This window comes from Alligator sinensis, unplaced genomic scaffold, assembly GCF_000455745.1.
Source record: "Alligator sinensis unplaced genomic scaffold, ASM45574v1 scaffold360_3, whole genome shotgun sequence".
Taxonomy (NCBI): Eukaryota; Metazoa; Chordata; order Crocodylia; family Alligatoridae; genus Alligator; species Alligator sinensis.
In genome coordinates, this window is record NW_005841977.1 from 200,083 (window position 1) to 215,179 (window position 15,097).

The following is a 15,097-nucleotide window of genomic DNA, read 5'->3' on the forward strand; positions in this document are numbered from 1 at the left end:
GCCAGAGTCACCTGCAGCTGAGGCTGCCGGGACCAGAACAGGCAAGGTCCTTTGTGTAGATGTGACATCTTTTCTTAGCCCAACTAAACAGTTGAAAAGATTCTTCTTTGCAAGCTTTTGGACACAAACACCCTTCTTCAGGACGAGGGAAAATCCCTCTGCCTGAAGAAGGGTGTTTGTCCCCAAAAGCTTGCAAAGAAACTGTTTAGTTGGGCTAATAAAAGATGTCACATCTACCCAAAAACCCTTGTCTGCCTATGCCTGTAGCTACAACCAACAACTCTAGGGCAAAGTTTCATCATACACAGGGCTGCTCCAGCTGGGACTCCTGTACCCTGGGAGGGAAGGAAGAGAAGCAGCACAAGGGAAAATGTAAGTATAGGAACATGGAGGAAGAATGGGAAGAAAAAAAACAAACAGTCCAACAACATACAGGTTGCTGGTGGAGAGGTTACTGAGTGGTAGTAGCAGCCAAGCCTCTTACCTTTTTATATCCCCGGCATAGAATGACAAGGGTGCTGCACCGCAGAGCACAGGGACGTGTGACAGCACTACAGCTCTGGGGCAAAGTTGTGGGAACGCTCCCGGGGACTGGCCAGCACAGCATAAAAATAAGGAATAAAACAAAGAGTTTTCTAGCCTCTCGCCCCCACCTCAGTCAAGAAGCAGAAAGCTATTTACCCCAGCAGAATGAAGCAAGTAAGGGACTGCTCCAGGTTCTCCATTTCCTCCTGCTTTTGCTGAGTTTAACTCCTCCTCCTCCCAAGTTTTTTGGGTTTTTTTAAAGAAAGTTAGAAGTGATATTTTCACCAACACTCCCATGATTGCCACTGTTACCTTAACACTGCACAGACAGTTGGGCCAGAGACATGTTCAGTAAATCCAGTTTCAGATTTTTCTGCAGTCGAGTTCTTCTTATGAATCCTGATACAAATACTCTCAATATCAAGGGAAATATTATCATGTCAAGCTAATAAAGATTTGTAAGGTGGGAGAAATCCTCAAATGAGTACTACTACACACTAGCTATTTTGGCCCACACAAAAAGGATAGGCAACATTTGTTCTAAACTGATGGTTTGCAATACACAGATTTCTAAAAACAGTTTCTGCAGTACTTTCAATTTCTTTAAAGGAGTTTAAGGAGTTCATACACAGCTCTGCCTTTCTGGGAAATCTACGTTTAACCACAGGCTTGAGATCAATTGCCAGTTGGCAGGGTCTGGCCCTTTTTCAGTCTACAGTGCAAGACACTTGGCTGTTAATAAACAAAATCAAAAGTTAAGTTAATGGAAATTTCGTAACTTGGGAAATGCAGATGAGTAGCATTTAAGTCATTCTATTTCTCACATTCCCCTTCCCTTCATTCTGATGAACAGTCTCATTTGGTCAACCCAGAGGGTTGTGAGCTGGCATTACTAGGCATTCAGACAAAAAGTTTGGGGGGAAGGGGGATAGGTGGGTCTGTTTCTGTTCTTTTAACAGCAAGGTGCACAACACATGAAGAGAAACGTGGAAAGTTCTGAGCACAACCTGTAAGGTGCTTAGCACTCATCTCCCACTGTGGGGGCCAGGGCCAGGGGTGTTAAGGCCACTCACCATTTTCTAGGATCAAGTCCTGTCTTATGCCCCAGAAGCAAATCAGTGTCAACTGAATTCATGAAAACTGTATGTTTCAACTTTCCATCCAGATCAATGCAACTACAATTATTGTACTGTGAGATCTGTGATAGCTCATTAAAATGAACATAAACTATTTGCAAATTAAAAGCCCACAAGACTTCATCTCGCAAAGCTTGTGGAACAAGAAGCCACTGGAAATGGTTCTCTTTATAATTATATCCAAAAAGAGTACAGTTCTTTTAATAAGATTGCAGACAAATGCTCAGAAATAAGCGACTGCCAGAATCCAGGTTGCCTGCACAATCTTCTCAAGACCCCCTGCTATCTAGCATATGTAATTAAATGACACCATCATAATACATGATTACAAATATACCCACTATATTTCCCCACATGGCCCATTGCCTCACTTACTGAGACATTTATCTGAAGTTTACAAAAGAGACAGTGGGTGGCAGGAATCAGAGGCATAAAAATGGTAATTTTCAAACTGAACTGTAAAACAGCTCTATAATGGAAATGTTCTGTAACCTTAACTGTTTAAGATACGTCTAGAGTGCTTAGAGCACCAATAGGGCAAAACATACACACACACACACAAATGAAGACAAGACTATCGTATTCAAGTTGATTCTGTAAATGAAAAAATGTATAAAATCTACCCATACATCAACAGTTACAGAAGTTACAAGATCAAGTTTACACCTAAAACAATAGCAATCAGTCCATAAGAACAGGGACATATTCAAATGCTGTCAGTTTACAGAAGTTACTACAGGGCAAAAAATATATATATTTTTAAATAAAATAAAAACCAGCAGCTATCTTCCCTACCTCAAAAGCAATGACATGATTTCAACAGACAAATATCTGGGATGCTGAAATGTTTCTGGAATCAATACTGAATATTCAAGATCCATTTATGTAGGATTTGGACAGGTCTGAGGCTGAAGATAAAAGACAATCAAGCCCCTTGTAGAATTGATAAAACTTGATAATAACCTTAGGGCTTATTGTTCATGATTTGCATCAATTCAAGAACACTTAAAATGTGTCCCCTCAGGTTGCATAATTTACAAAGCATGCAAAGATCATTACTATTGAAGGCATGTGCAGCAGCCTATGGAAAATGAGCCTGTAGGTTTCAGTTTAATACCTTGTAGACTGATGTCCACAACACATAGAAACTGCATCTGGCAGTAATCTCCCCTCATGCCTCATTTTGCTGGAGGTCTCAGAGGTCAAGGCTTGAATGGGTGAGCATGAATCTTCCCTTGTACACACAAACACTGGCAGGAACCAGTCTGTGGGGAAAAGGTTGCCCTGCAACCACCTGCTGTACCTGCTGTGCGGGCAAACAGAAGGTGCCAGTAACAGTCAGTCTAGGAATGATAACAAGTGCTAAACAGTTTTTAAAAAGGGGGAATTCAGGCACCTCAAGCCCCTACAGGACAGGGTCCCTGTGCTCTGCAGATGTGCACCATACACACATGAATGCACACAGAGCAAGGCCAGAAGCTGGGCACTAGCCCAGCTGAATACATCAACTGTCCGAGCAAGCATGGGTGACCACTCCAAATTCAACCAAGTCGCAGGCTAGACAGTCGGGTACTCCATGTTTAAAAAAAAAAAAAGGCAGGAGAAAGGGTATAAGCTAGTGCTACAAAAGACAAAACTATCCCCCTTCAAAACAAAGGCCACATAAAATAGTGTTATTCAGTTTGGTTTTTTACTTCATGCCACCTGTAAACACAAGACTGGATATTCAGTTTATGAGGAAAAATGAAAACATTTTTCATCCAGGGTACAAGAAAGGCCCAATCCTTCCCCCAGCCACCAGTGTTACCACCAGGGGAGGGTCTGTCATATTTGCTTGTTTCACTAGAGGGGGCAAACACCTGCAGAGAAGAGCTTTTGAAATAAGCCAAAAAGCCACTTGCCAAAGTCACTTCTGCCCTTTGCTACTAAAGTTCACTGTGGGAACTATCAATGCATACGGCCAATTTTTTGGCACAAGAGGTGGAATTTCTTCCAAATACATAATTTTGCTTCATTAAAAAGCAATAGCCTTCCCATGCAATTCTGACAGAATGAAAGAGCTCCTTTCTGCCCCCTACTAAGTCACACACTGCCTCAGGAACCTCCCAGACACTAAAACTGTCATCATACTATAGGATCCAGAGAAGTTATTTTGTTAATGCCAACGGTTATATTATGAATCTTTCTTTGGGACAAGGGGTGGAAATCCAAGCCCAGCTGATGACTTTTGGAACTTTAACACAGGGGATTACTTATGTGCTGTAAAGGTCTTGACTGAACAACTTGACTAAAGGAAAAAAATATCATTTAAAATCAATCAAATAGAAAAGAGAAAACAAAAAACAGGTAGTGGTAGGTTTCTCATTCTTTACTCCTGCCCCTGGAGACCTGGGTAAAAATTTCATTGCTACTGCATTTTCCCTAGCTGGATCTTCTTCCAGGCTTCAGAAGCTGTGAAGATGCAGGAATCGAGGATCCCAGCCACAGTAAATGTTCCTCCAATGATGGCACAAATCTGAAATTTACAGAGAGAGAAATTAGGAGATTGTTAACAAAAAAAATTACACAGCTCAGGAAAAGAAGATAAGTTGCTGCAGTTGCTGCTGGGATACTTTTAAGAAACACTACTCTTGCCCCCAAATGCTGTAGTGCTGAACAGATGTTTAAGTGCCAATGCACAGTGATCAGTTCTGGTGAAAGGGAATGAAACAACTTTCACTATGGCGTGAGCCTATTCTTCCCAAACGCCCACTTAAAGATAAGATCACCAAGTTGAAGTGTCATTCACACAGCATAGATTTTTATAAGAGTCCCATCACCATCTCTAGCATCGCAAAAAACAAATGGATTTTCTATTGGAATGTTTCACTTGTACATATAACATCTGCTTTTCCTAACTCTCTTATTTTCTTGGATAAAGAGACTAGCCCCTTCCAGCTCCTGGTTTATGCATAATATGGGAGAGAAAATCTACTTAAATAGCCTTCTTCAATCCAGTAATGATATAAGTGATTAGATCAAAGAAGCATGAGGAGTTCTGACATAGAGAGGTCAATCATTTCTTTTGAAGTGTCACCTGCTATGCAGGGAAGCTCCAAATTGTGCCCTCATCGTTCCCTCATGCTGTTCTCATCCCCCCTACCTGCTTTCCCTTCTGTGGAAGGTGGTCACATACCACACCAGGAAAAAAAAAATTACACAGTGGAATCCCAATTTCTATCATACGTCCTAACAAACCACAGCACATCCCAAACCCTACGTGAAGACCCCTCCTCCCCTCCTTTCATATTTCAACCACTACTGTAGAATCCAAAAATATCTGAAGGAGATGCACACCAAGGAAAGACACCAGTTTTAAAGGGTTAAAATGGGGAAGTAGTCACTACAGTCCACGAGTAGGGACCTACTTAAATGGTAGTTTTGCAATTTTTGTGGAAACCATGAAAAACCGCAACCTCCATAATTGCTGGGGAAAATAGTATTGGCCGCAATTTCCCAGGAAACCATCCAAAAAAATCCCAACTTAATAAAAATAAAATGCTGACTCCCCAATGATCCTTGCTGCTGCTGTGGCCTGGCCTTGCAGCCCACCTGAGAAGTGTAGGATGGCAGGGCAGCACGAAGTCAAAATGATCACAAAAATCAACTCTTTGGCTGCAACCAAGCTGCAAAAATTGCTTTCTCTCACTGAAGATTGTCACAACCCAAGGGTGTGATTTTGTTTGTGCGCGCTTCGGCACTGCTAAATTATTTCCCGCCACTAGGAGCTTTCTTTGCAGGGTGCATTTCTTAGTTGCAAAGAGAAATGCACGGTGCAAAGGAGTTCCCGCCATTCGCACGCAAATGTGTGTCCCACTATTGGCCAGTTCTAAATTATTCCCACGTGACGGCTAGTGATTGGCTTGCTAGCCGTATAAGAGGCTTGAGCAGTTACCGCCCCTTAAGAAGGCTATAGGGGTCTGATCAACCTCTGGCCTCTCCCCGTCGCCGAACGATCCCTCAACGAACCCCTTCCCTGCGCGCAAGTTCCACGGAGCCTAGCAAACTTCGTGTGAGCGTATCCAGAGCTCTACCCGGGTTCGAGTCCTGCAGGTTTATCTTCCCGTCGCCGAAAACCCATTGCGACGTACTCTCGTGTTTTGCATCTTCCCGTCGCCGAAAACCCCCTGCGACGTACTCTCATGCCCTGCAGGTTCGAGTTTTGTTTTGTAACTGCAACTCAAGCAAGTTTTCCTGCCTGCATCGCGACCATCTTCGGTGTAAGTAAAATAATCTTTAATCAACCGCTAAGCATCTGTGCCCAATTCTAGCCTGCCGGCCTGCATTTCCCGACCCGGCGTGTCCGGGTTGCTGGCCACAGCCCGCCGCGCACAGGCCCCCGAGGGCCTCGGGCTGCTCCCGGCCCACACAAAGATTAGGTAGGTTCCACTCCCTACCCATGAGACTCAAAGCTGTGGAGCAGCTTCCCAAGGAAGTGGTAAAAACTTCATCACGTGACAAGGTTGTCTTGACACAATGCTACATAGTGTACCACAGGAGACAAAGTTGAATTGTCCCCTAAGAGATGAGAAAAGGCTTACTAAATCACAAATCCTAATTTCCAGGATTCAGTAGAACAGGTACCAGTCTCCTTAGACAACCAGCACAGCCATCCAGACTCTCCCTCTCTGCCTCTACAGTTTTGTAGTGGTACAAGATCCTTTCCTATTGCATCTTTCATTGACCAAAACAGCTTCCCCCGAAAACATTTCTCTGCTCCATTACGGCTCTTAAATCTTCCCTCCTTCACCTTTAGCTACCTTTAAGCCTTTTAAACTGTGTCATGCTGCAATGCATTTACACATCTGCCTTCTATCACTGATAGCATATCTTGGCTGCCTTCCCTGATTTAACACAGGACAGCACTTTGCAATGCAGATGAGACAAAAGGCACTCAAAGCAGAGTGCATCATTCAGTTTGTTGTGGATATAAACTAACAAGGAAGAACTGGCAGAAACACCTTGTAGTTAAGTTTGGCTAACACTTTCCATTACAAGAGCCCATTTTCAATTCTTAGTAACACTGACAAACTAACTGTTTGGGGGACGATTACCATGCTTAATTATTCAGCCGTTAATTATTTGAACTTCAACAAAAACAGTTCAGCCATTTCCAGGAATAAAGTCAGGGAAAATGTGTTGTCCAGTGTCATAAAACTTCTTACATCCGTTTCATTTTATTCACTGAATGTCCGGGCTTTTAAAGAAAGGCCTGAAGTTTGCCAGAGGAGCTGCTCTGGAGTCACAGGATTGTTTTTTAGAATGCCACAAAAATCCATTTAAATTTAGGTCAAGGGTAAACCTTTGTACAAGTTCAGTAGCTGTTTGTTAATGCCCAAGAGGAAATATCTCTGAACAGCCCCTTCTGCACTGGGACAGTTCCATCTCCACAGAGCTCTGTAGCAACAGCACTGAACACGCTTCATGCATACAAACTCACCTTCAGCCAGGGCTAACCAGATCCCTCCCAATGATTGCTCTTCTCAGCTGTCTGGGGTCATTGTAATGCTAAGCAAGAGCATAGTGACTGCCCCTCCTGTGCTGTCAATGCTCTTGCTACTGGTGCCCAGGTAGTATGGCCAAGAAGGAGTCTCTTAACTGAGGCAAGGAGCAAAGCGAAGGCAAGAGCAGATGAGAAAGGTGACAAGTCTGGGGAGGACAGGGGACCTGGTAGGGGATGGGGCAGGAGAATTTTACTGTTAAAGAACACTTTAAAGTCTGGAATAACATTTAAGATTGTTAAGTCAACAACCCCCTTCCATAAATACATGTGAAATCTATTGGCAAAATAAGTGCATCACGTCCCTTTAGCGGCAGATCTACATACCACTAGCAGACTGTTATCCTCCATTAATTATTACATCAGCTCAAAGGAGTAGAAGTCCTGGTGTGGACTTAAAGGTTGTGTTGATGACCAAAGAAAGCGAGTAGATCAGCTTGGTTCTACACAGTAAGTTCCATCTTTTCCTATTGCTTAAACATACACATGCCCACACGTACACCTTGAAAATTACGTGAAAAGAACAATGTTTAAAGGACATTTAGGTTTCATATTTGCACAAGTCTGGAAATTAAAAGTTGCTCCCACAATTTTAATTCCTCTTTCCCCTGCTTATGAATTCTGGTAGTCTTTGGTTACACGATCACATACTATTTTCCCCCAGGACTTCAATCTCATTCAGCATACAAACTGGATTGCGCTCTGGGGCTGTGTAGTGAAGAAGAATGCTAGAAGCTCCTGCCTTTTTGTTAAAGAAGTGAGAAAGTGTGGGGTGCATAACATAGGGAGTTGTGGAAAAGAAAAATGTCTTTTAGGACTGGGGAAGTTTAATGTCAGCCTGGAGAAACTGATTCTTCTCCCTGCCCCTGCCACAAACGTCTAATGTGATGCTGGGTGAGTCAGCATCACATTAGATGCTGTTGGCCACTAATTGTGTGTTTCTCATTTCCTGAGTGCACAGCCCAAGAGACTGCTTTGTAGAAGTGACCAACATTCAAAAACACAGCTAACAGGCAGCAGGAACTGTTCTTTCAGCAATTTTAAGGCACTTCATACCCCACATATTCCACAAAGTCAGGTGCTAGAAGTCTTATTATCTTGAGCACCCAAAATTAGTAGGCACAAGTTTGGTCTCAATCTCTTTGCTTCAGTTCCATTATCTGCAAAATGGGGATCATACAAACCGTGCCATACAGGGATTTTGTGACGGTAAATTCATTAATATTTTTAAAGCATTGAAAACCATAATGATGATTATTGCCATAAGACGTCCATAGGAAAAATCAATCATTCAGTATTTAGTGTAGGGTTTAAATGGGATGGCAGTAAGCAAGCTAAATAGGGATATAAAGAAATAAGCAGCAGCTACCCATTCAGTTTGCCCTGTCCATTCCATGCACAAAGTGAGGCACAACTTGCATGGAAAAAACAGCATGCAGGTAAGAAGTGGGGACCTGGTGGCTGCCTACAAACTCATCAGGGGAGATCAACAGCAAATAGGAAGAGCCCTCTTCTCCCCAGCACCACCTGGGGTGACGAGGAACAATGGTCATAAGCTGATGGAGAATAGGTTTAGGTTAGAGATCAGAATGCAATATTTTACAGTTAGGGTGGCCAAAATCTGGAACCAACTTCCCAGGGAAGTGGTCCTTGCCCCTACCTTGGGCAAATTCAAGAGGAGGTTGGATGATCACCTGTCTGGGGTCTTTTGAACCCAGCATTTATTCCTGCCTGTGGCAGGGGGTCAGGCTAGATGATCTGTTCAGGTCTCTCCTGACCCTAGCTACTATGAAACTATGAAAAAGAATGTACCACAATGCACCTACACCAGGGCCAGATTCAGGCTGTAGGAGTCCCTTAATTCTACCACTTCCTTACCCATGGTACCTTAACTTGATCTTCCTTTAATGTAGCCTTAAATTTAGAGCATAGCTGAAAAGGGTAAGCTACAATGCTGGACTGCTCAGCACGCCTGCTTAGGAAGAGGGAGGATTTTGATGACTGCAACGTCATAGGGATGGATGGGGAATAAAACAAGTGACAAGGTTATTTAAACCCATAGGACAAAGGATCAGTCATAGCAAAGTTATTAGCACTACTTTTATGAAAGGACACAACCCCTGCATAAACCTGCAGCATCATATCCAGTTTGGCACAGAACAAATCCCACCGGCACAACACGCAGATGAAAACCCAACAGAAAAACAGCGTCGGTTAACTGGGCTAGAGAGTTAGCAGCAGTAACAAACAAAGGCAGAAGAAACTGCTAATTTATAAATGTATTTATAACAACGATATTTGTATCTCATGAGCTCAGTGTAATGACGAGATACTTCACTGATGCCAGGGTTGGGTGAACGTATTTTTTGCAGCACAGCTGGCATCCAGGAGGATGAAAGCCTTCCAAACCGGAACCTCAGCCTGAGGCTTAGTTTATATTTTTAGGGAGCAAGTACAGCCTCCACCCCCTGCCCCAGCATGACGCAGGATGACTTTTCAGGGAAAGTGACGGCAGAGGAGCCGAGTTATTTCGGTCCACAGTGGATCAGCTGACAGGCGATTTTACACCACAAAAAAAACCCAAAAAAACACTTTTAGAGTTTGCATCAAATGGTAGGAAAATCTGACTTCAGTGTAGCAGTGCAGGAGGGGAAAAAGCAAAGAAAAATATATGTTCATCTGTACAGCTCTGTACTGCCGAGTGCTTATGACTCACACACACCTGGAATTCGCCTGGACTCTGCTTCCCAACACGCTATTCAAGTTTGCTGCGAACACGCACACAGGATCTCTCTCTGGGTCAATACAGAAGCTGCCCTGTGACATTTACTTAACCATTCCATCACTGGGGTTCTCGTATATAGATAGAGCCTTGTTCTAGAGCAAGGTGGGCAAAAGACAGCCCACCGCCTGCATCCAGCCTGCTACGGGATTTTATCTGGCCTGTGGCAGGTCCCTTGACCCTATCTGGCCCAGACTTGGGGGGCAGCCAGGGCCATGGCATGTGTGGCTGCCCCCCGGCGCGTGGCAGAGTGTGAGTAGCACAGCAACTAGACTCGGCTTCCTCACAGCCCCCATGGCAGTGGCCTCGATGTGCCCGTTGGCCACTACCTGTGTCTCCACCACCAGACCCAACCCTGATGCCTGGGCACCCCAGCTGGGGATGCCAGATGAAGCAAATGGACCAGGTCACAATGGAGACCGGGCCGGGAGCCCTGTAGACAACACACACTTGGCCAATCGGGCGGGATGGGGCCACGGGCAGGTGGGGAGCTGCATCTGGGAGCAGGACAGGCAGGTGGGGCTAGAATTACACAGTGGTGACAGGGCATGGGGCAGAGCCATGATTTGCTCCCTGTGTGTCCCTGCCTGTGGAAGCACTGCCCATCGCAGGAATGTGCAGGGAGCAGATCATGACTCTGCCTTAGGCCCAGGCACCGCACTGTCTGCCCCATGATCCTGGCCCCTCCCACCTGTCCTGCTCCTGGACACCGCTCCCCACCCACCCACAGCCTGATCCCATCTGTCTCGACAAGCTGGCCCAGGACCCCCATGAGCAGGGCACATCTCCATGGAGACCCCACCCACCTGCCCGCTCCCTCCAGCGCCCCCAGTGGTGGGCATGGGGCAGATGAGCCCAGGGCCAGATAGGGTCAATTACCTTCCCCGTAACGGGCCAGTCCTGTCCCCTGGCCCTGAACAATTCACTAAAACTACTTAAGTGGCCATCCAGCCCAAATAATTGCCCACCCCTGTTCTAGAGTGAGATTCAGGCACCATGCACATATTTCCACTTGTGTAGCCCCATGGGATTCAATGGAGATTTATATACTGACTTAGATTAAATCTCAGGAGGTTTTAAACTATTTTAGACTTAACAACCAAAAGGGGCAGATAAACAAAGGGAAGGGAGTATGGGAGTAAATGGTTGCAGCAGCAGGAGATCAGATTATGGCAAGGTACTGTCAATACTAGTTTTTTAAGAGGATATGATTAGGGGATAGTGATCAGAATGCAGACTGATAATAGACAATTGACAGAAAACAGCAGAAGAAAGCAAGGTTGTATGGTTACAAAGAGAGCAACAAATGAAGGACAGATAGCAAGGAGCCTCTCTCTTCCCAAAGCAAAATACTATATTTTGGGTTTTCTCTAAGATTTTAAGACCCAGAGGGGCCTGTTACAATCCTCCAGTCATACCTGCTGCAACACAGGCCACAGAATTTCACCCAGCACTTTATTTTCAGCTCAACAATTCTTACTTGAGCTACAGTATATCTTTAGACACCCAGAGCAAGGGCAGACAAGAATTATACCAAATTTAAAAACAAAATAAACTGGGGTAAACTGCCCCAATTTTAGCTTTTACTTACCATAGGATAGGAGTGGATCCACAAAACACTTACAGCAGATCAGATGACATGTGGTAAAATCCCCTCCCTTCTGTCTAATTTGTCAGTCTGCCATTGCCTGTAGTACTGATCTAAAGTCTACAGAATATGAGGAGTCCACCACACCCCTTGGTAAGCAGTTCCAATACTGAAACTGATCCCATTGCTAACATTTGTAACATTACCTGTTTGAGTTTTTCTAGCTTCAGTTTCTACCTGTCAGGTCTCAATGTCAGCGTCTGACAGTCTGAAGAGATTTCTAATCTGCATTGTAGACTGCCGCACCAAACCTTTGTAATGTCATCTGCTCACTTTTCCTGGAATTAATCCCAGGCACTAGAATACACCTCTCAGAAGAGCTACTAAGGTCCAAAATGTTACACATACACACGCACACTCATCTATACTGGGAAATATCACTGTGTTAACCAGCATACATTAATTTGTCATGTTAAATACTCTGAAGAGAGTTTGGAACCATTATGTTTGCCATTTTATCAGCTATTTGTGGTTAACCCTACAAATGAGGATCAGCTGGCAGGACAGTAACCATGGCAGCTCTGGCCTACCGTGACTGTTAAGTCATGTTTAATATTATACTTGATAAAATTTGACACACAAAGCATTTTCTAAGGCAATGCCTTCTCCTTGGTATAAAAATGGCTTCTTGCAGGGCATAGAGAAAAAAAAAAACTCTTAATATCAAAGGGAACAAAGATGCAGTCACAAGCTAAAGTACATTGCAGTGCAGGGCATTAGGAGTTAGACTGGTAGGGAAAAAAAAGGCTGTAATACACAAAAAGTCCTTGCATGCTGGTCTATCAATCTCATCTCCTTTAGAAATTTAGATGGGAAACCCCCTGCTATTAAATGGTGTCAGACATCCCTCCTTCATCCACAGAACAAACACAGCAGTGGGAGGGCAGCACACTATTCCTCTGCCCCTACATTGCTGTTGCACCCCTCATCACCTACCGAGACCCTCTTCTAACCTGACCCCAGCACCGTCCTACACACAGGAATAGGATATGATTCTCCACAGCAGCCACCAACTTCTGCCTTTCAATGAGCATGGTCCCCCACACTGTGGGTTACCACGGCCTCAAAGAATAAACATTCAGCTGCTTTTTTGGTAACAAACTTTTTTTTTTTTTTTAAATAACATTTTCCACCCCTGCCAAAGCCTCTCACAAACCAACAAGGTCTTTTGACACCTCTCTCTCTGCAGGCACATTTAAATACGGTCCTGTTTGCGTGACAATCGCGTGGGCGCAGCCTAGTAAACAAGCTGCTCGACAAAAGCAGCAGCAGGTGCTCCCTTCAAGGCACCCTTTTGTGGTTTTCAACTGAACAGCTGCTGCTTAGTGAGAACCAACCTGTTTCCAAGGCCTGGCCCACCCAACGATGGCTCCAGCTGCTACAAGCAGATAAATCTCTGGCTGGACCAGAAAGCCACAGCCTCAACACAGCAATGACGGCAAGCCAGTCTCCAGGGTTACCACAATGCAAAAGACCAGGAAAGGTTACAGCAATGGGAATAATGACAAACAAGTGTCACTGAGATGCCTTTAGACAAGTAAACCTGGGGCCATCTTCATCCCTCAGCAGTCCGGCTCCCCCCTGACTCTTTCATAATATGTCTCCCAGGCATCTTAAAAGCCAACCCGACCAGCTCATCCAGAGCGAAGGGTGAGAGGACAGGGTTCTCAGCCTAGATAAATGTGAAGGAGACATAGCGACTGCACATATATGATATGTCTTGCTGCACGTACAAAGCAAGGATCTACGTGGAAGGTAGGGTTAGTACAAAAGGTCTGACATCCAGATTACATCAGCTGCTCCAGGGCCAGGGCTAAAGTTGCCAAGGATCTAACTACCTTGGCCTCCACAGAACAAATAGACACAGCACAGCCATGAGCCATCTACATCAGAAAAATAACAGCCCAAGCAAAGATAGATGTAAGGCACTCAAAGAGGTGGCTGGACAAACCAAAAGCCATCAATTACCTGCCTAATGCAAGCATGGAGTGAACTGGTGTGTGCATGTTGGAAGCTGCTCCCATCCAGGAAGTTGCCTATTAGGGAAACATTAGCAAATGGAAATAGCAGAGAGCAACAAGGTGAAAGGTGTTTGGAACCCAAACAAAAAAAAGTCTGGGAACATATTTGGGGAGGGAAAAGGAAATAAAGCATTAACAGCCAAGGTCAGTAAATGTGAGCCTTTAGAACAGTATTCCAAATCAGGCAGGTAGGTTAAGTAGTAAAGGGTTCAAACCAGAATATTCAGATCTGGATTTATACCCCTGTGCCTCAGCATTTGGGATCATAAAAGAATTCAAACTCATCTCTACAGTTAAGTGAAAGGAATTTGATGTTTACTTGAAGCCCCTGAATCAAACCCTTAGGGTTTGGTCAGCAGCGCTGATAAAGCATTGTTCATGTCATACACAATTCAACCATTCAAGCCAGTTAAACACTAAATCCCTAGTTTCTCAACCCAGCTTGAGCACCAGGAAGTTTATCAAGCATTGAAGGCCCAAAATGCTACAACTCACAGTAGTATAAGCACAGTGTTTGGATATGTACAGGCAGTCCCTGACTTATGGCGTTTCGACTTACAGCGATTCGCACTTATGGCACTTCGCCATTTACACCCATGTTACTACTTAAGGCACTGGATCCTCATTTTCTTGTGCAGGGACCGGGACTCTCCCACCGTGTTTCAAGACGGACTCGAGGGGAACGCCTCAAGACCTAAGGTTGAGGAGGACCAGGTTAGAGTGCTTCTGGAGGGGCTGGACGTGTTCAAATCAGCAGGTCCAGATGCTCTCCACCCCAGGGTGTTGAGGGAGCTAGCAGGGGTTATTGCTGTGCCCTTGGCACAGCTTTACGAGCGCTCATGGTGCTCGGGCCAGGTGCCAGATGATTGGAAGATAGCCAGTGTGGTCCCCATCTTTAAGAAAGGGAGGAGGGAGAACCTGGGCAACTATAGGCCCGTCAGTCTTACCTCAATCCTGGGGAAACTCTTTAAGAAGATCATCAAGGAGCATATCTGTGATGGGCCGGCATCGGGGATGATGCTCAGGGACAACCAGCATGGTTTTATTAGGGGCAGGTCATGTCAGACCAACCTGATTGCCTTTTACGATCAGGTCACAAAAGCATTGGATGCAGGTGTCGCCGTGGATGTAGTCTTTCTGGACTTCAGCAAGGCCTTTGACACTGTCTCCCACCCCATCCTCATTAAAAAACTAGGCGACTGTGGCATCGATGCCTACACGGTATGATGGATTGCTAATTGGCTGAAGGGTCATACTCAGAAGGTGGTGGTGGATGGGTCATATTCGACCGGGGAGGAAGTGGGCAGCGGAGTCCCCCAGGGCTCTCCCCCAGGGCTCGGTCCTTGGGCCCGCACTGTTCAATTTCTTTATCAGCGATTTGGATGACAGGGTGCAAAGCAACCTGTTCAAATTTGCTGATGATACCAAAATTTGGGGTGAGGTGGG

At 44.9% G+C, this 15,097-nt stretch overlaps 1 protein-coding gene across 1 annotated transcript in view; it reads right to left on the reverse strand.

Annotated features, from left to right (window-relative positions):
- Positions 1 to 222: 222 nt before the first annotated feature.
- ERGIC1 (endoplasmic reticulum-golgi intermediate compartment 1) overlaps positions 223 to 15,097 on the reverse strand; it is a 92,102-nt gene continuing 77,227 nt past the window's right edge. Inside the window, exon 10 of the mRNA XM_006021059.3 lies at positions 223 to 4,176. Within this exon, the coding sequence (XP_006021121.1) occupies positions 4,069 to 4,176 (108 nt within the window). The 3' untranslated portion in view covers positions 223 to 4,068. The remainder of the gene's footprint in view (positions 4,177 to 15,097) is intronic.